General features: G+C 44.5%; 1 protein-coding gene across 1 annotated transcript in view; it reads left to right on the forward strand.

Moving 5' to 3' along the window:
- PARVA (parvin alpha) overlaps window positions 1-21,699 on the forward strand; it is a 181,595-nt gene that overhangs the window by 129,805 nt on the left and 30,091 nt on the right. Inside the window, exons 6-11 of the mRNA XM_033862568.2 lie at window positions 3,360-3,500; window positions 11,057-11,172; window positions 15,863-15,921; window positions 17,539-17,558; window positions 19,246-19,307; window positions 20,012-20,080. Coding sequence (XP_033718459.1) covers window positions 3,360-3,500; window positions 11,057-11,172; window positions 15,863-15,921; window positions 17,539-17,558; window positions 19,246-19,307; window positions 20,012-20,080 — 467 coding nt within the window. The remainder of the gene's footprint in view (window positions 1-3,359; window positions 3,501-11,056; window positions 11,173-15,862; window positions 15,922-17,538; window positions 17,559-19,245; window positions 19,308-20,011; window positions 20,081-21,699) is intronic.

Genomic DNA, 21,699 nt, shown 5'->3' on the forward strand with positions numbered 1-21,699 from the left:
ACACTTGAGAGGAAAGTGTAATCTGTTGTTTTCAGATAGAATGTCCTATAAATATCAATTAAATCTATCTGGTCTATTGTGTCATTTAAAGCTTGTGTTTCATTATTAATTTTCTGTCTGGGTGATCTGTCCATTGGTGTAAGTGAAGTTAAAGTCCCCCACTATTATTGTGGTCCTGTCAATTTCCTCTTTTATGGCTGTTAGCATTTGCCTTATGTATTGAGGTGCTCCTGTGTTGGGTACATATATATTTATAATTGTTTTATCTTCTTCTTGGATTGATCATTACGTAGTGTCCTTCCTTGTCTCTTGTAACATTCCTTATTTTAAAGTCTATTTTATCTGATATGAGTATTGCTACTCCAGCTTTCTTTTGATTTCCATTTGCATGGAATATCTTTTTCCATCCCCTCACTTTCAGCCTGTGTGCATCCCTGGGTCTGAAATGGGTCTCTTATAGACAGCATATATACAGGTCCTGTTTTTGTATCCATTCAGCAAGCCTGTGTCTTTTGGTTGGAGCATTTAATCCATTCACATTTAATGTAATTATCGATATGTATGTTCCTATTACATTTTCTTAATTGTTTTGGGTTTTTATAGGTCTTTTTCTTCTCTTGTGTTTCCCACTTAGAGAAGGTTCTTTAGCATTTGTTTTAGATCTGGTTTGGTGGTGCTGAATTCTTTTAGCTTTTGCTTATCTGTAAAGCTTTTGATTTCTCTTTCGAATCTGAATGAGATCCTTACTGGGGTGAGTAATCTTGGTTGTAGGTTCTTCCCTTTCATCACTTTAAATATATCGTGCCTCTCCCTTCTGGCTTGTAGAATTTCTGCTAAGAAATCAGCTGTTAACCTTATGGGAGTTCCCTTCTATGTTATTTGTCATTTTTCCCTTGTTACTTTTAATAATTTGTCTTTAATTTTTGCTAGTTTGATTACTATGTGTCTTGGCGTGTTTCTCCTTGGGTTTATCCTCCCTGGTTCTCTGCGCTTCTTGCACTTGAGTGGCTGTTTCCTTTCCCATGTTAGGGAAATTTTCGACTATAATCTCTTCAAATATTTTCTCGGGTCCTTTCTCTCTCTCTTCTCCTTCTGACACCCCTATAATGTGAATGTTGGTGCATTTAATGTTGTCCCAGAGGTCTCTTAGACTGTCCTCATTCCTTTTCACTCTCTTTCCTTTATTCTTTTCCATGGCAGTGAATTCCACCATTCTGTCTTCCAGGTCACTTACCCATTCTTCTGCCTCATTTATTCTGCTATTGGTGGCTATTGATTCCTTCTAGTGTATTTTTCATTGCAGTTATTATATTGTTCATCTCTGTTTGTTTGTTCTTTAATTATTCTAGGTGTTTGTTCTTTAATTCTTCCAGGTCTTTGTTAAACATTTCTTGCATCTTCTCGATCTTTGCCTCCATTCTGTTTCCAAGGTCCTGGATCATCTTCACTAACATTATTCTGAATTCTTTTTTTGAAAGGTTGCCTATCACCACTTCATTTAGTTGTTTTTATGGGGTTTTATCTTGTTCCTTCATCTGGTACATAGTCCTCTGCCTTTTCATTTTGTCTGTCTTTCTGTGAATGTGGTTTTTGTTCCACAGGCTGCAGGATTGTAGTTCTTCTTGCTTCTGCTGTGTGCCCTCTGCTCATGAGGCTATCTAAGAGGCTTGTGCAAGCTTCCTGATGGAAGGGACTGGTGGTGGGTAGAGCTGGGTGTTCCTCTGGTGGGCAGAGCTCAGTAAAACTTTAATCTGCTTTTCTGCTGATGGGTGGGGCTGAGTTCCCTCCCTGTTGGTTGTTTGGCCTGAGGCAATCCAGCACTGGAGGCTACAGGCTCTTTGGTGGAGCAAATGGCGGACTCTGGGAGGGCTCACACCAAGGAGTACTTCCCAGAACTTCTGCTTCCAGTGTCCTTGTCCTCACGGTGAGCCACAGCCACCCCCCACCTCTGCAGGAGACCCTCCAACACTAGCAGGTAGGTCCGGTTCAGTCTCCTATGGGGTCACTGCTCCTTCACCTGGGTCCCGATGCACACACTACTTTGTGTGTGCCCTCCAAGAGTGGAGTCTCTGTTTCCCCCAGTCTTGTCAAAGTCCTGCAATCAAATCCCACTAGCCTTCAAAGTCTGATTCTCTGGGAATGCCTCCTCCCGTTGCCGGACCCCCAGGTTGGGAAGCCTGCCATGGGGCTCAGAACCTTCACTGCAGTGGGTGGACTTCTGTGGTATAAATTGTTCTCCAGTTTGTGAGTCACCCACCCAGCGGTTATGAGATTTGATTTTATTGTGATTGCACCCCTCCTACCATCTCATTGTGGCTTCTCCTTTGTCTTTGGATGTGGGGTATTTTTTTGGTGAGGTCCAGTGTCTTCCTGTCAATGATTGTTCAGCAGTTAGTTATGATTGCAGTGCTCTCTCAAGAAGGAGTGAGTGCATGTCCTTCTTCTCTGCCATCTTGAACCAATCCAGAACCATTGATTTTAAAACATACCAGTATAAGTACCACTCAAAGAGAAAAAAGTACTTCTATTAAACTATAACCCAATGTTTTCTTATTGCTTAGAATTTTTATGTTCTACTTTTTGAAATTGCTCTTGTAGGTTCTTTTTAAATTTATTTTATTGAAGTATAGTTTATTTACAATGTTGTGTTAATTTCTGCTGTACAGCATCTTGTAGGCTTTTTGAGACATGGAAGTGACAACACTATGAAGAGCTATGACCAAGTTCACACACATGGAAGCAGTGATAACTCTTATACCTTCCACCTGGCTGTTGGTAGTTGTAGGATGCCATCAATTTTAAGACACAGCCTGATTTCAGGGATGTTAAAATGTGAAAAGTGTGTACATTAGAACTAGTGAAGTAGGACTCATCAAATTAGTTACCTTCCAGGTGGGTTTAAGAGGAAAGAAGGTTCTTAAGACATAAATATGATTCAACAGGACACATATTGTACTACAGGAGTGTTCAAAACACCTTGGATAAGGACTTGACCGCTGCCCAGGCAAGCACGAAGGTGTTCCAGTCAGGGCACAGGAATGTCTCTGGAGAAGACAGAGGTGAAAAGAAGAGGGAAAACCTCAGAATGAGGAAAAAGAGCTCAAATATGACAAGCTGGGTTAAATGCCCTCCTTCTATGATCCTGGGATCTTATAATTTGGGGCTTCAAGACACAATCACAAGGTTTTCACAGTACATACTGGCACCACCAGTGCCACCACCAGACGTGGAGGGGAGAGCAGCGTCCCTCACCTACTAGGTGCTCAGTATGGTGAGTGAGTGAGTGAATGTGTGAGTGCGTGGGTTAGGTCTGTCTGTGGCAAAGGTAACAGCTGTTCTCTTTTCCCTTGTCACCCTAGAGAAACTTGAGAGTGAGAAGCTGAACGTCGCTGAGGTCACCCAGTCAGAGATTGCCCAGAAGCAAAAGCTGCAGACTGTCCTGGAGAAGATCAATGAAACCCTGAAACTTCCTCCCAGGAGCATCAAGTGGAATGTAGACAGTGAGTTTTGCAAAGGAAATGGGACTGTTACATGACACCTGTGGTTCCTACCGTGGAGTTTCCCCAGGAAGCTGCATCATAAGCTGGGAGGCCCCGGATGGGTGCAAACTCATTTATCTCTGAGCGAGATATGCCTTTCCTTAGAAAGGAAGCTCATCATCCACATCTAAGGAAAGCTGAGAAAAACAGCAAAATGTCAAAATCTAGTGAGCCTTTTCCGTAAAAGGCTGTCTGTAGGAACCTCATGTGAGATTGGTGGAGAAGGAAGCTCCTATTCATTGAGCTACTTCTGAGTCTCAGCACAACCTTTTGAAAAAGCTCCTGTCTCCAGCTTGTTGAAGCTCTGGGAAGTGGAGATGCCCAGTTCAGGCAGCTGAGAAGCGGGGAGCAAGGACTTGGGTCTGTTCCAGTGCCCACGCCCTTCCTCTCACCCCCTTACTGCCCAGAGGGAGCAAAGATATGGCTAAGAGCATAGGCAATGGAATAGGATTTTAAAATTCAGGTTTTCGTGCTAGTATAGCTCAAGGATCTCAGAAAGTATAAACCGTTCATTCTTTTGCTGCCTCAAGGGCCTGGCTAATATGGACTTAATTGAGTCCATATCAGAGTCAACATGGAATCAGCAGATTTGGGTGAATCCAGTAGCAACAACCTGTTTCCCATCGGGAGCCCAAAGTTGTTTTGTTCCTTGTAATAGATAAAAGTATGAATTTAGATTAATGAAATGACTGAGATTGTGTTTCCTGCCTTTAAGCATTAAGGGGTTGAGTATTAGATCTTATTGCATCTGATGTATACAGCTTAAAATGGACATCTTCCCCACCACCACCACCAAAAAAAAACACCTTTCAGACTTGGGAAAGAAAAGGGAATCTTCAGCTTTCCAAGTTAGAGACCCAGCAGCTGCCAATGGCAATCTCTTCAGCAGGTTCCTAACACCCGCCGTTGGAGGCGAGACGCCAAGCACCTCCTTCAGCACAATGACACCTTTGCTTGCACAGCGTGAAAAGCTGCCTCTAGCAGCACGCTGGGAACAGGGCATCCTCTGTGGAGCAGAGGAGACACCTGAGGGCGGGAGGAGGGGAGGCCACGGCTCTGGGCCCTAGATGCTGCCCCGTGTCCCAGGAATGCTAATAGTGTTCAGCGGGGGAGGGGAAAAGGGGCTGATCACTAGTTGGGGAAATGTATCTGCATTCTGGAAGTCCATAATAGTAATAAGCGTTAAAGTCCTCTGATGGTGACCTCTGCTTAATTTTGTTTGATCCTGTTTCCCACTCCCTTGAGTACAGACCATCTCTATATACCACTCCAAAACAAAACCCCTTTTATCTTTCTTTTTTTTAATTGAAGTATAGTTGATTTACCATCTAATGTGTTAATTTCTGCTGTACAGCAAAGTGACTCAGTTATACATATATACACATTCTTTTAAAAATTCTTTTCTATTATGGTTCATCACAGGATATTGAATATAGTTCCCTGTGCTATACAGTAAGACCTTGTTTCAAAACACCTTTTCATTTATCGTGGAACCCAGTTTGGGAAATAGGAAGAATGGAATTGTTTTATTTTGTTTGTTTTTAGATAACAGAAATTTATTTGCTCAGAGTCCTGGAAGCCACAATTATGAGATGAAGGTGTTGGTAGGTTGCTTCCTTCTGAGGGCTGCAAGGGAAGGATCTGTTACAGGCCTCTCTCCTTAGCTCTCAGAGGGCTAATTTCTTGCTGTATTTCTTCACATCATCTTCCTTCTATGCATGTCTCTGTGTCCAAATTTTCCCTTTTTTATAAGGACACTTGTCATATTGGATTAGGGGCTCAGCCTACTCCAATATGACCTCATCTTAACTAATCACGTCCGCAATGATTTTACAAATACGGTCACATTCAGAGGGACTGGAGGTTAGGACTTCAACATATGAATTTGAGGCTGGGGGTCGCATATCAACCCATAACATCTGATTGGTCTCCCACTTACCTCTCCAGCCACACATATACTTCATGCTTTCTCACCTCTCTTCGTCATCCATACACTGGCCTCATTTAAATGGGCCACAATATTCCCACCTTTCTAGAACCATTTCTGGAAGATATTTCCTTGATCTGAAACATTCTTCATCCCATCTTCCCCACCCCCAAACCATTTTGCCTGCCTTAAGAATGGAGTTTTTTAAAGCCACTTCAGAACCATTGTCTTCAGTGGCTTTGAATGATTTGTTTTGGGTTTGCATTCACTTTCATTTCTTATGGGGAAATGTGTAGGAGTAAAATAATCACCTGTATTACCACTCTCATCTGGCTGTTTTCATTTTTTGTAATTACCATCCACATCAATGCATATTTTTTCATATTTTTACTTGATGAAGGTATATACAAACTCACTTTGTCTTAATGTTACATCATACACATCTTCTATATTCACATGTGGTCTTTGTAGTTATATATATATATATATATATATTTTTTTTTTTTTTTTTTTTTTTTTTTTTTTTTGCGGTACGCGGGCCTCTCACTGTCGTGGCCTCTCTCGTTGCGGAGCACAGGCTCAGCGGCCATGGCTCACGGGCTCAGACGCTCCGTGGCATGTGGGATCTTCCCGGACCGGGGCATGAACCCGTGTCCCCTGCATCGGCAGGCGGACTCTCAACCACTGCGCCACCAGGGAAACCCTGTAGTTATAATTTTTGATAGCTGCTCTATTTCCTGGGGTAGATATTCCATAGTTAACTTAAACCCTATGCTGACATTGATCCTTTAGGATGTTTTTCCGCTTATTGCTAATATCAGACAGGGCCAAGTTAAATGTTATGTTGTGACTCCTTTTGCTTCTCTTGAATTACTCTCGTCAGATAGATTTTTAGAACTGAGGGGAATTACTAGGTCAGAGGGAATAATTATCTCAGTGGCCAGCTCCCCACGATGTCTCAGGGCTTCAGGCAGCAGTGGTTTCTGTGATAAGGAATGCAGCAGGCGCAACTCCAGGGCAGGCTCCGACACCTCCTCTCTTGGTTATCTTCCCTGGCTGTTTCTGGGGACATCATGTCATCTTTCCACTCAGGAAAAGGGTGGCAGGGACAGCTGCTGAGTTCCCAACGTCCTTGATCCAGGGTTTTAGGGAGTTCTTCCTTTTCTATTTTTTTTTATTAGCAACAATAATTTTCATTATTGAAAACTTAGAAAATACAGATCAATTAAAAGAGATTTAAATAACATCTAACATATTTATAGTGCTTGTATGCCTTGTACTAATCTAAATATTTTACATATTTTGAATCTTGCAATCTTCATTCAACCATCTGAGGTAAGAACTTTACTGTCCCCATTTTACAGATGGGAAAGTCAAGGCATAGAGAGGTTAAGAAACAGTGAGTGTAAGCTTCCTAAGAGCAAGGTTTTTTGTCTCTTTACTGCTGTATCCCTAAAACCTGGAAAAGTGACTGGCAATATTAAGCACAATACTATTTGCTAAAGAAGTGTCATTGTCCAATGTCACATGGGGTTGGGGGAAGTGGGGAGTGGTGGAGCCAGGAATGAGACCCAGAGAGTCTGGCTGCAGAGCCTGTGTACTAAGCCCACACATACTGCCCTCATGAGCTGCCTATCAGATATAGGCATTGTCAGCCTTATGGTGTGTTCCTTCAGGTCATGTGTGTGTGTGTGTGTGTGTGTGTGTGTGTGTGTGTGTGTAAGAAATAAATATATCAGTAAATGAATAAAATGTGTGTATATACTTATATACAAAGTATATTTTCTTATTTTTACGAAGATGGTATCAACCTGTATATGTTATTTAGAAGATGTATAGCTTTACAGATCATCCTTCTATATGTCACTTTTAATATTCTATGACATAGATTGGGTATATCATAATTTACTTAACTAATGAAAAATTTTAAGATTTTTTCCCATTTTTTCACTAATATCAATACAGCCTGATGAGTTCTTTCTGCTCATAGACATAATTACTTCTTAAGGATGAATACCTAGGAGTGGTAGTTTAGGGCCAAAGAATATGTACATTTTAAGGTCATATCACATATTGTCAAATTGCCTCCCCCCAAATTGTACCAGTTTCTGTTTCTACCACAATTCAAGTTTGGAGGACTGCTTCTAACTCAACAGCTCCTTTGAAATAGTCTCCCAGCACTGGAGTGACCCTCTTGGCACAGTGGCTGCAGGGCCCAGTTTATACAGCAGAGTCTTGGCTTCTCAACCCTGCTGTCATTCTGCATGTTTTCATCCTGACTGGAGTGCAGGAGCACAGTGGCCCTGGGTTCTGCCTGGCATCAGGGAGAAGGCTCCCAGGAGATGTGCTGAGAGATGGCAATGATGAGAGTGTCCAGACATGCAAAGGTAGTTAGAAGTTTTCTTAACTGAAAAGATAACATGTTTTTATTCGAAAGAAACATTTGAAACAGGAAAAAAAAATCTTTCAACTATAGCATAACTATTTTTTTTTTTTAACTTTCCAAGTCTTGGCCACAAGTACGTTTGTGTGTGTGTGTGTGTGCGCGCACGCGCACATGTTTGTGTATGTATATTTATATGTATATATATACAAATATGTGTATTTATATATGCATAAATCCATGAAAGTATATATTTACATTATTCTAGTTCTCTTTAACATTATATTATTAATATTTATAGCTACATTGTCTTAATGATTTTCAGCACATGCAAACTATTTCATTATGTGAATGTACCATAATTTATTAAAGCAGTGACTATTAAGCCATGCTTGGCCCAACCTAGGGATCTGCAAGGAAAAACTCAGGCATCATTGAGGAGAAGAGAAGCAGCTGTGGGCAGGCTGTAGTTAGGACAAAGGGACCAGAGCAGTTGCACTGTTTTTTATCAGGTTTGCCTAATGGTTTTTAGAACAAAGGATTTCTCTTCTTAATTTTTAAAAATTTGAAAACCACTGGTCAACCATCATCTTTCATTTGGATATATGTGTTTCAGATTTTTTTTAAGGATAATATATTACACAATAATTAACATCTTTTTTTTTCTTTTCCATTATGGTTTATTACAGGATATCAAATATAGTTCCCTGTGCTATACAGCAGGACTTTGTTGTTTATCCATTCTATATATAATAATTTGCATATGCTAATCCAAAACTCCCAATCCATCCCTCCCCCACCCAACCTCCCCCTTGGCAACCACAAGTCTGTTCTCTAAGTCTGTGAGTCTGTTTCTGTTTCGTAGATAAGTTCATTTGTGTCATATTTTAGATACCACATATAAGTAATATTGTATGGTATTCATCTTTCTCTTTCTGACTTCACTTAGTATGACAATCTCTAGGTCCAGCCATGTTGCTGCAAATGGCATTATTTCATTCTTTTTTATGGATGAGTAGTATTCCATTTTGTGTGTGTGTGTGTGTATGTACACACACACACACACACACACACACACACTATATCTTCTTTATCCATTCATCTATTGTTACACATTTAGGTTGTTTCTATGTCTTGACTATTGTATATAGTGCTGCTGTGAATATAGGGGTGCATGTATCTTTTCAAATTATAGTTTTATCTGGATATATGCCCAGGAATGGGATTGCAGGATCATATGGGCACTCCATATTTAGGTTTTTGAGGAACCTCCATACTGTTCTCCATAGTGACAGCACCAATTTACATTCCCACCAACGGTGTAGGAGGGTTCCCTTTTCTCCACACCCTCTCCAGCATTTATTAATTAACATCTTTTTCTACGTAGCATGTATGTCTGTGAGAGAGGGATAGAAAAAGAAACTGTGTAATTATTTCTCTTGAAAAAATACCCAGGAGGACAGAGCACTCACTGAAAGAGTCTAACATCTGTATGGTGCCTACAACAAAGCTCTACTTTGCTTACGAAGACAGTCAAGGTAACATACAGTGTCCCCAGTGTGTGAGAACAACCTTTCTGACCACTGCTTTTCCAGCATTATGTTTTGTCGTTAAAGGGGAGAGGTAGCAAATATTCTTACAACCCTCAGTGACGGGACTGATGCAGTGGCAGTTCTGAACAGAAGAGCAAACCCGGTTTTTGCCTCTGTCCATCATGTCAGTGGGTCAGTCCATGCCAGGTGCTTTTTTTGAGGTTATAACTGTGGGTGATACTTAGTTGGCAAAGCCCAAAAGCCCAGAAGTAAACACTTCTTCTGTAAGCCTATGAGTTAGGAGCCGCTCATCTGCTATTTGATGGTGGCATTGAGCTGCTGTTCATAGTCAGTGGAAAACCTTCTTTGAAGCAGCAGTGATAACAGGAAACTCTAGTGAGTCCCCAAGGGTTGTCTGGATCAGTTCCTTTTCTTGGTGATTTCTCAAAGCTTCTGTTAGAGTGGATTCATTGATCCCAGGGCAGACAGAATGACACCCTAATAATGGGCCCAGTTCATGCTAACTACACAAAATGGACAATTTTTTGCTCTTTCCTTAAATGCCCCCTGTAATGAGAGCCATAACGCTGGTAGGACTGTGAAGGCAGGTAAAGTATCTGGGGACTCTTCCCTTTTATGAAAGAAAGGGGAGAAAGTTGACAGTAATTGCCTAGATGCCAGGTACTTTCTCATAAGTGATAATAGAAAATATCAATCATTCCTAGGCATTGCTATGTACTAGGAGCTTTGCCAACATTATGTCTGGAAATTCTTACTCCCCATATTTCTGCATAGGTACTGTTATCCCCATGTGTGAGGTTGAACAGACTGAGGCTCAGGGACCTTAAGTGGCCTACCTAAGGTCATATACTCAGTAAATAAATGGTAGAGTTGTCAAGTCAGAACTCAAGCTCCCGTTGGCCAACACTGTGTGTGCCTGTTACATCACAGTCTTTTTCTCCTCTCATCTACTGAGGAAACTACAACTCAGTAGTTGCCCAGCCTTCTCCAGCATAAATGACCTAAATGATCTGGCACACAGCTCAGCTATAGAAGCCACCTGGGTCACGAACATCCCCTCCCAGCTACTGCCCAGAGGGCATTGCCTGCACTGACTATATATGGCACTCAAGAGAGCAACAAAGTCCTTTAGATGTCTCTCATGCCTTCCTCCAGGTGTCTTAAAGCCCTGAACAAAGGGAGGGATCCAGTGTCCTGACTCAGTGTCCATTGATTGAGGGCCTGCTTTGTGTAGAGCCTTGGGACAAGGGTAGTGGTGATAACCTACAGAGTTCACAGTCAGATGGGAAGGGAGAGGGGGTTCAGCAGACATGGTTATCAGCACAGAGTGAACAAGAACATGGGGGTGGCAGAGGGCTGACCTGAACTCAGAATTCAGCTGTTGTCAGGGTCCCGATGGGAACCTTGGATTAGAGTGGAGAAGCACAACTTTGCTGTCCAGCAATAACATGATCTAGGAAGCAGATCCACGGGACCTGGCTGAGAACCGAGGGGTCCCAGCGTGAGGCCCGTGATGACCAAGCGTGTCCCCTGACCCATAGGGGTGGGATGAAAGGGGCATTGGATGTGGTACTGCCACACTCTGGAGATCTGCGTATATCTGCCGAGAACCTAGAAGAAGATTCTCTAATTTATAAATCATCTTTTATTTCAGCTGTTCACGCCAAGAGCCTGGTAGCCATCTTGCATCTGCTGGTTGCTCTGTCCCAGTATTTCCGGGCACCAATCCGACTCCCAGATCATGTTTCCATCCAAGTGGTTGTGGTTCAGGTAAGTTAGAAACCACTAAAAACATCTGCACCCTTAAAGGGGTGCAGGGGCTAAGCTCCTGTGAGAGCCAAGGCACACTGGGTAGCTCGCTAGAAGGAACGCTGAATGAATGCTGAGTGTGTCTGGGTGTGCCATATGCTGGGAGGCATGTGAGTGAGCTTTCTGATGCATGTGGGCTTATCCCTGATATGTGTGCAAAGGGTGGAAGAGCGTGTGCTTCTGTCTGGGACAGGCTTGTGTGGGACGTGTGCCTGGGGTTTACATGCTTTCCTCGGGAGGGTGCCTGTGTAATGTATATCTGAGAGTGTGTTGTATGTATTTGTGAGGTCTTTTTTTTTTTAAATCTTTATTGGGGTATAATTGTTTTACAATGGTGTGTTAGTTTCTGCTTTATAACAAAGTGAATCAGTTATACATATACATATGTTCCCATATCTCTTCCCTCTTGCGTCTCCCTCCCTCCCACCCTCCCTATCCCACCCCTCCAGGCGGTCACAAAGCACCGAGCCGATATCCCTGTGCTATGCGGCTGCTTCCCACTAGCTATCTACCTTACGTTTGTTAGTGTATATATGTCCATGCCTCTCTCTCGCTTTGTCACAGCTCACCCTTCCCCCTCCCCATCCTCAAGTCCGTTCTCCAGTAGGTCTGTGTCTTTATTCCTGTCTTACCCCTAGGTTCTTCATGACATTTTTTTTCTTACATTCCATATATATGTGTTAGCATACGGTATTTGTCTTTCTCCTTCTGACTTACTTCACTCTGTATGACAGACTCTAGGTCTATCCACCTCATTACAAATAGCTCAATTTCGTTTCTTTTTATGGCTGAGTAATATTCCATTGTATATATGTGCCACATCTTCTTTATCCATTCATCCGATGATGGGCACTTAGGTTGTTTCCATCTCCGGGCTATTGTAAATAGAGCTGCAATGAACATTTTGGTACATGACTCTTTTTGAATTATGGTTTTCTCAGGGTATATGCCCAGTAGTGGGATTGCTGGGTCATATGGTATTTTATTTGTAGTTTTTTAAGGAACCTCCATACTGTTCTCCATAGTGGCTGTACCAATTCACATTCCCACCAGCAGTGCAGGTCTGTGTAGTAGGATCGGGAGGCTGTATCCCTGTGTGTGTGTGTGTCCTGCCAGCCAGCGAGAATCTTCTTTTTTTTTTTTTAAATAATGCAGCCTCGTGCTCCAGTGTCTACAGTATGGAGCCCCATAAGTGGGATCATGGGGTCATAAGCCTGTGGATTTTAAATGTTGGTAGAGTTGTCGATTGTTTGGGCTGCCTTGTTTATTTATTTATTTATTTATTTATGGCTGCACTGGGTCTTCATTGCTGCACGTGGGCTTTCTCTAGTTGTGGTGAGCGGGGGCTACTCTTCACTGCAGTGCATGGGCTTCTCATTGCAGTGGCTTCTCTTTCTGCAGAGCACGGGCTCTAGAGCGCAGGCTCAGTAGTTGTGGTGCACAGGCTTATTTGCTCCGTGGCATGTGGGATCTTCCCGGACCAGGGCTCAAACCCATGTCCCCTGCACTGGCAGGCGGATTCTTAACCACTGCGCCACCAGGGAAGCCCAAGAATCATTTTTTGGTTAAACAAACAATGCACAGTTATTGAGAAGAGGCAAGTATCTGTGCATGTGTACGTGTGTGTATTTGAGAGAGACCCTGACAGGCCATGCCTGTGTTGAGGGCACTGCCGATTTTCACCTGCCCAGAGAAGCACAGCTGGTATCTCAAGTCATTTTTTCCAGATTGTTGGATGGAATTTCCATTCACACATGGCTGTGTGATTTCCACAATGAGGGGATGCTCTCTCCCTGTGACTATCTCATTCTGCTCCTAACCCCATTAGATACTCAAATTCAATTTTATTTTCCAACTTTACGCCCATGAGCAAAAGGTCGTCATTTTGTTGGCTTCTGTTCTTTTCCAAATAAACATGCTACAAGGGAGAACGTCCCTTATGAGCAGCTCCCTGGCTATCCAAGGTTATCCAGGGTTCTGTCTGGCAACTCTGCCATCCCTTGGTGAGGAGGGCAGGTAGGCTTTGCCTGAGAGGTGAGGTGAGGCCAGGCCAGCTTCCAGGACAGAAGGGCTGAGCTTTCAGGGATCAGAAGTGAATGGGGGAGGGGAGGAGGACATGGGGTTGCTGCTCAGCCAGTGACCTAATGAAAAAGTATTTCTTCCAGCACCTTCTGGGTACTTAACTTGCTAAACGTCAAGGGGGTATAATAGAAAGACGACACCTTGGCCCTGCCTTCCCGGAGACAGGACTATACATAAGCAGCAGAGAGGGCTATCAGAAGCCCCCTATCAATGCAAACGCGTGTGGTTCCGACACTAAGTGCCGCTGACTGAAAGAGACTAATTGGCTTCATTTATTGGGCTGTCAACCATGTCAGGCGTGGAGCTAAGCATTTTATGAATATGTGCCAGCCCAGAGCATCCTGGTACATGCATCTTCCTAGTGAATCCAGGCCATCTCTATTGTGTCATTTTTTAACAATCAATAAAGTGTGAATCCATTTCATTTTATTTTTTAAAACTATGATTCAGGATTTGCGAGGGTTGGGGGGGAAACAGTGGTCACTGGAAGCCCATGTCTCATGCCTTATTTTGAGCTCAATTATAGGCCATCAGAAGGCTGTTGCTGGTTTAATTTCTACTGCAGGCAGTTTTGTTAGTGTGAGGGAGAAAGGAGGAGGCATTACATAAAATGGCATCAAGGTATGTCAGGGTTTATGGGGTGTTTTGCGTTATCAAGTTAAACAGGCACAGAAGCAAGACTCAGAATTGGCTGTAAGACACTGACTGAACTACAGAGAGAGTTCTTTAGGGAACAGTGGATCGAAATGAATCAGGACGCTGTGTGAGCTGTCATTGAACCCAGATTTCTTTTCCATTCTGTGTACCAGCATTTAATTCTGCATGTAGTTGAAGATGAGGTTTGATGTCTGTGAACAGCCTCGCAAGACAAGGACACAGATTCCATTAGCCCTGTGTGAAAATTTTACATATGTTGAAGCTGAATTTGGAAAACGTCCTGGTTTATCCACACTAGATCTTTTTTCAATGGTATTTTAATGTTTTTCTTCCTTTTTTGCTTTGATAGTTCATTCTTCTTAATCTAATCCAGATACACTCATGGCCTTTATCCAGCTCTACCTTTCCTTCTGTAAAAGTATTTTGCAAGGACGCTAGTTTCTGTGGCTATTGGGAATGTGAAGAAAAGGTTGTGGAAGTTCGGGCAGGAGGGTCGAGAAGGCAGATTTCAGCTGAAACACTAATGCTTGGAGGATCCCTCTTGACACATCTCAGTCTTTGTGGAAGATGGATTTGCTCTGACAGCCTCTTGCCCTGCCCAGACTGCCTTCCAAGCGTCTGGTAACTGATTGTGTAGGAACGTGATAAATGCATCTCCCTCCTCACCCCCATCAGAAGGTCTTCCTGAACGCCAGCACTCCTTCATCGGTTCCCACGCCCACACAGTGAGGTTTAAACTCCAAACCAGCACTCAACTGACCAAGGGCAGCCACTGTCCCTCCAAATGGCCTCCTGAACACGCCTGTGCTCTCCTATTCTGCCTTTTTGCTCCGGCCATTCCTCCCACTGAAGAGGTCTCTCCTCTGTGTCCAGCCAAATCCTAGCTGTCCGTTAAGTTCCAGCTCAAGAACCCCTCCCCCTGGAAGGTTTCCCTGACCCTCTCAGCTGAAAGTACTTGTTCCTGTCCTGCCCTCAGCACTTCCTCTCTGCAAGGGGCCACCATGTAATTAATTATCCATGACACATTTGAGAGGGAAAGGGGATCCTACTCTAATCATTGAGCTGGGACCAGGAGGACTGTCTGGGGAAAACTGTTCTTGCATACCTGTTCATCTACGCCATTTTACTCTAAGTTCCTTAAGGTCCAAAACTATGTCATATGTTCCACAGTGTTTGCTAAGTCCAACACAGTGGCTTGTACAGAGAAGGCACTGATTAATGAAACAGAGAAGAAAGAGAATGAATTGATGGGAAGGGGTAGACAGATGATGGATGCATGCATGGGCAGATGGGTGGGTGGGTGGATGGATGGATGGGTGGGTGGGTGGATGGATGGCACTTTGGGTGGGTGGATGGGTGGGTGGATGGACCTCCAAAGTGCCTACGCTTTTCTCAGAGAGTAAGCTAGTCACCCAAGGACTGTTCTACTTACTTAAAAGCTCCTCTAGTTAAACGTTTTTTGAAAACTCTCCCTCTGAATTCTCCAAGTTGACCTCAGTTCTTCCACCCCAGCCGCCCCAGTTAAATGTGTTTCTCCGCTTCCCTCCGTGGCCCCAGCTGGAGGGCAGACACACCCTGGCCCTCATTTCCATTTGGTTTACTGTGGATTTCTCCAGGAGGCAAACAGTGTGCTTCCAGCAGAATGTCTTCCAATAAAGAAAGAAAAGATTCACCATCCAAGAAACAGCCGACTTGTTTGGAATAAACACTAATTGCACTTAAGTATGAATGGTACAGTCCAGTCCCAGGAAAGCAGGAGCCTCATTTCACTTCTAGCAGTATCTCGTCTCTGGATTCATTTCTTAAACGCCAGTAACTTTCTAAGTATCAGGAATGCTAATCAGTTTTTTGTATTTTTCTAATGCATATTTCTCTCTCTTCCTCCCAACCCTCTCCCCACCCCCGTTTTCAGAAACGAGAAGGAATCCTCCAGTCTCGGCAAATCCAAGAGGAAATAACTGGTAACACAGAGTATGTCAACAGCATTGTTGCCAGCGATTCTGTAATGGAACACAGATGTTTCTCCGAAATTCATCCATTTGCTGATATTTAGTTTTCATTTATTGGGATTGCAAGAGGGATTAGACTTCAGCCAATGATTATAGTTTAGCCTTTTCCGTGCATTCAAAACATGCCTCTCAATGCTTAAGGTACAAACTTGGGTGGGGAAGTGGGGAGAGGGAATTAACCGTGATTGAAAAATTCTAATTTTGTGGCACTCCAGGAAAGAGTGTGCCCGAAAAAGCCAACCAGCATGAAATCATCATGCCATAAACATGGGGATGAATTTAAATTGTTAACCTTCAAAAGGACATTTTTCTTCCTTTTCTGAATCTGATTTATATGGTCACATGCCATGACCCAGAAAGCCCCTCTCTACCTTAGGGTGGTGGATTGTTTGGGGTTTCTTTTTTGGTTTGTTTTTTTTCATTTACATTAAGAAATTGGAATATCAGAACATGTAAGAGTTTTGTCATGGGAAAGAGAAGTTTTGTTCTCAAGCAGAAAGAGCAGGGCGGTCGGTGTGCGTGGGTCTGAGATCCCTGGGCAGGCTTGAGCCCTGGCCGCACGCAAAACCGGGCAAAATTTGTTCGTATCATCTCCTGCTCCCCTAACTCTCCTCTATATTCCTTTGAACAAGAAGAGCAAGTGGAAAGAGCAGGGGCACACGAAGCAATGATTACACCTTCTAAAACCCCACACCCCAAAGGTGGAGGAGGAAACTGTCCTTGGTCTACCTGGCTTGAACTCCACGTTCATCATTCTTCCCAGTACACTACCCACAAGTCATTGTTTAATAGGTGACAGATGTATAGTTGGAATAAACCAACATAATAAGAACCAAAAACGTATTGAGAAAAAAATGTATTGAGCATTTAGTATATAGTAGAAATTATGCTAAAATCTTTCTATATATTAAATCATTTAATGCTCACAACATCTGATTGAGTTGTTTACCATTTTATCCTCATGTTAAGGATAAGTGACCTGAAACCCAGAGAGGTTCGGTAGCTTGCCCAAAGTCACACAGCAAGCAAATGGCTTTGTAAGATTTAAAACTAAGTAGTCTGACCCTAATGCTTGTGCTCCTAATACTTTGCTGCTTCACTGTATGAGTATGGTTCCAGCTCCTGCCCTGTTTGAGAAAACCTATTCTAGGTCAATGGCAGGTGCAGCTTGGGTGGGTATCACAGGATGGACAGGAGAGAGCCCAATCTGACCTCCCCAAGCCGATGCCCTCAGCAACTTGGGCAGTGAAATGCCACATTGGGATGGTACCTGAGCTCTGCTCCTAAAACATGGTTGGGAATCCTGAATCTCTGAGTCCAATATTCTTTCTCAACTGTAAGCAATAATGTGAGTTTATTTAAGGCAAGAAATAGTCCTTTATGCATCACTTATACCAGGCTTTATGCAAACACCAGTAAATCTATAAAGCAGAGGGGAAAATAGGTGGTAATGTGGTAAAGACCACCCATAGCTGGAGACTTAGTGCAGAATAAAATGCCAAGGAAGGAAGCTTTGGGGATCTGCCACCAAGGGTGCGGAGAGAAAAGTCACGCTGCTTTCTTTCTCCTTTTCCCGCAGGGCTCTTTCTGGAAGGCATGGTGAGTTGCATAAGAGTGTCCTCTGTCACTGCTGACTGCCAATGGGGTCTAGTTAATTCTGTAGCAGCTGGGAAGAACAGGCACTCAGCTTGATTCCTGCATGTGTGTCTGTGCCAACCTGGTGACGGGGCCAGTCGGTAGGGAGGGTCAGCGCACTGGAGGGAAGAGGAAAAGTAACCACAGCTGCCTCTTGCAAGTAACAAGACCACTGACCCTGCTGGGCTTCTGGATGGGTCCTGGGCATTTGCAGGGAAGTCTTGCTCTAAGCATCTTGTGGAAGTAAAGCAAGAGGTGTACGTATGCGCTGGGGACTGTACCCTCTCCCCACTCTGTCCAGCCCTTGTAGAAGGTGCCTTTTTCCTCATCACACCTCCTACCTCTCTGGTTTCCCAGAACTTTGGGTGTGTTTATAAGGTCTGTGAATGTCCAAGATCACAATCACCATTCTGGCCATCTCAGATTTACTCATCAAGAGTAGGAGAGGCTGGTGGTGCAGTGGTTGAGAGTCCGCCTGCCGATGCAGGGGACGCGGGTTTGTGCCCCGGTCCGGGAAGATCCCTCATGCCGCAGAGCGGCTGGGCCCGTGAGCCATGGCCGCTGAGCCTGTGCGTCCAGAGCCTGCGCTCCACAGCGGGAGAGGCCACAGCAGTGAGAGGCCCGCGTACCACAAAAAAAAAAAAAAAAAAAAAAAAGAGTAGGAAAGGCAGCCCAGGACCACGAACCCTCCCAGCCCCGGTTCCTCTTGGAGATTTCTCATTCCCAGTCACAGATCCCTCCACTATTTCACCTCTCAGATCAGAGGACCAGGGGGGCTATAGCAAGGAAAATCCCTGCAGGGAGAATGGCTTCGCTATTTTCTATGATTCTGTATTTACTGTGGATAATATATTGAAATATTCCAATCATTCTAATAATAACTCAGATCAGCAGATACTTCAGAGTTTACAGAGAATGTACTTTCTTGTCTTTCATCCTCATAACCCACCTAGGGGAGGTTCATGCTCAGTGGGCCTTTTCTCTATTATTATTTTTGGCTGCGTTTTGGCATGCGGGATGCTAGTTCCCTGACCAGGAATCGAACCTGTGCCCTCCGCAATGGAAGCGCAGGGTGTTAACCACTGGCCTGCCAGGGAAGTACCCAGTGGGCATTTTATGGAAGAGGAAAGTGAGGCTAAAAGGATTGAAGTGACCTGATCCCTCAAGAGGGGGAGCTCCCCTTCTAGGGCTCTGTAGCTCCCAATCCGCTTATCTGCCCTCTGCCAGGAAGTATGTCTTGGGCAAGTTGGTTTTGAAAATTAGGGAGTGATTTGATATTTGGATGACATTCTGCTTCCAAAAAGCTTCAGAAACACTTTAGAATCATGACTAAATCATGATATCAAAGAATACAAATAGTAAAGAGAAATGACTGGCTCCAAGTCAGACTGCCTGCCAGAGCTCCTGAACCCCAGCTCAAAGAGGGCTGATGTCGAGGGTGGATACACACACACCTACATCTACACAGAGAGAAAAAGGCCACTAAGATAAGAATCAACCCCAAATCCCTGCCCAAACCAGTTTCCCAGCACAGTCTCATACCCCAAAGAATTCCCACCTGGAGCTGACCATGTGGCCTGTAGAGGCGCGTGGCTGGGACCTGGGTTGGCATCAGCTCTGGGCCCTACTTTACATTTTCCTCTTTTTTCAGAACGTGATGCCTTTGACACCTTGTTTGACCACGCACCAGACAAGCTGAACGTGGTGAAAAAGGTGGGAAAGAGGTGCCTGAGAGGGAGGGGGAGAGGGAGGGAGGGAGGGGAGCGAGATGTAGGAAAACATTAGGAAAACCCACCCCCTGCAGTTTGCAAGCTTCCCGAAACTGGTGTCATCACCAGACCACCACAAACACAGAGCTTTCCTGCTTGATGTCCGTTTTACCTGTCTTGTTTTCACTGGATGCCTTACCCAGTCCCTTTCTTCTCCCATTGGGATGACAGCATCTCTTGGGGGTTTCTGAGGCTACGGTCCTGTGTCTCCACCCCCACACTGAACCCCGCCATCCCTGCTCCTCACACAGACCTCCCTCTGTCTCCCTGGCACCGGTACCTGCACCTAGGGGGACTGGAAGGAGGGACCCAAGGCGGTCATTTCTCCTCTGGCCCCCTGAGCCCGGCTAGGACACTCCACCTGTCACTCTGCCCTCTTAGCACTCCCTGCTCGTTGCACAGTTCTGGACCTGGCTATTGGAATCGCACAGTGCATGGGACTGCCAGTCCTGGGGGCCATCCTGCCCTGTGGACTCAAGGAGTTTGGCAAGAGTCTTATAGGCTGCTCAGCCTCACTCCGCTCGGCACAGGGATCCCGGGCCCGAGATCTTGGCTGGGTCTCGTCCTGTGTCATCATGGTTGAGTCACAGGGGCGGCCTCCAGGGTGAGAGTCTTCATCTCAATGTCTGGCTTGTGCTTTTCTTCTAGACGCTCATTACTTTCGTGAACAAGCACCTGAATAAACTGAACCTGGAGGTCACGGAACTGGAAACCCAGGTGGGTGACGGCCCCGTGTGCAGGGTGGGGGACAAGGCCCCGCTGGACAGCCACTGTTCCCAGTGCCCCAGCCACATTGCCAGGAGGGCTTTCCACCTTGATCCTGGAGCTTTTCCGGGGAAGGGAGAGGGGATTCTCTCTCTCTTCACTCAGAGGGGTGAACTGCATGGAATTTCTCTGAATTCTTTCCAGTATTTTATTTTGAAAAGTTGCAAGAATATTATCATAAATCCCCATGTACTCTTCACACACATATACCAATTGTTAACATTTGGCCATATTTGGTTTTTTTTCTCTCTCGCCACCCCTAAATACCTCAGAATCACAATATAGTAATCAAATTCAGGCAGTTTTAACATCAGTACAATATGTTAATCTATTTAGGTTGAACCATATGAAATCACTGATATGTGACTACTCTTGACCGTGTCACATGGTTCAGAGAAATACAGTTGTCCTCATATTCTCACCTGATGCATTTAGTTGTCACGTCTCTTTAGTTTCTTTTTAATAGAGAACAAATCCTCAGCCTCTCTTTGCATAACATCGACATTTTTGAAGAGTGTGGACCATTTAGTTCATAGAATGCCTCTGTTTTTCTCCCTCATGATTAGAACCAGGTTATGCACGTTCAGGAACAGTACCATGGAGGCAATGCTGTGTTCTTCTCAGGCCATTTTTTTTTTAAATATATATATATTTTTGGCTGCGTTGGGTCTTCCTTGCGGTGCACGGGCTTCTCACTGCGGTGGCTTCTCTTGTTACGGAGCACAGGCTCTAGGCGCGTGGGCTTCAGGAGTTGTGGCTCACGGGCTCTAGAGCTCAGGCTCAGTAGTTGTGGCACACAGGCTTAGTTGCTCCACGGCATGTGGCATCTTCCCAGACCAGGGATCGAACCCGTGTCCCTTGCATTGGCAGGCGGATTCTTAACCACTGCGCTACCAGGGAAGTCCCTTCTCAGGCACTTTTCTCCATCAGTTCTGTTCCTGGTGGTGGTAACTTTGACCACTTGGCTAAGTGGGCATCCCCCAGATTTCCCTACTGTAAAGCTCCTCCCCCCTACCCCCCGCTTTATAATTAATAACTAATCTTTATTAGGTATAATCTTTATACCGTGTAATGTATCCTGTTTCCCAACCTCTTTTCATTCGCAATGAACTTCTGAAGTGTGGTTTTCTTTTGAACACAGGGGCACCTCCTGTTATTGTTAAAGGCAATGCCCGGGTCTGTGACTGAGATCTGCCTGGGTGTGTCTGGACTCTGGAGGCAGCTTCATATGCTCTTCAGGAGATAGGGAACGCGCTGCAGAAGCAATGATTCCTGGAGAGGGCTGGAATGAGCTCTCCCTTCCCCATGGGCAGGGAAGGGGTCTCTGCCGAGCATATCTGGTGTCTTTCTGCGAGTTTTACCACCAAGTCATTGGAACCAGCAGTCAGGGGTGGGAGCAGTCTAGGTCAGTGGTACTCACAGCTGTGACTAACCCTGACCCTAACCCAGGGTGCTCCCCTGAGTTGACAGATTAGTTTCTTTCATTCTCAACCCATTCCAGCCACAGCCAGAATTAGGCCTAGTTAACTAGTTCCATGGGCGGGCCGTGATTTTGACACGGTTGCTGGGGT

This window comes from Tursiops truncatus, chromosome 8 (assembly GCF_011762595.2).
Source record: "Tursiops truncatus isolate mTurTru1 chromosome 8, mTurTru1.mat.Y, whole genome shotgun sequence".
NCBI classification, from domain to species: Eukaryota; Metazoa; Chordata; class Mammalia; order Artiodactyla; family Delphinidae; genus Tursiops; species Tursiops truncatus.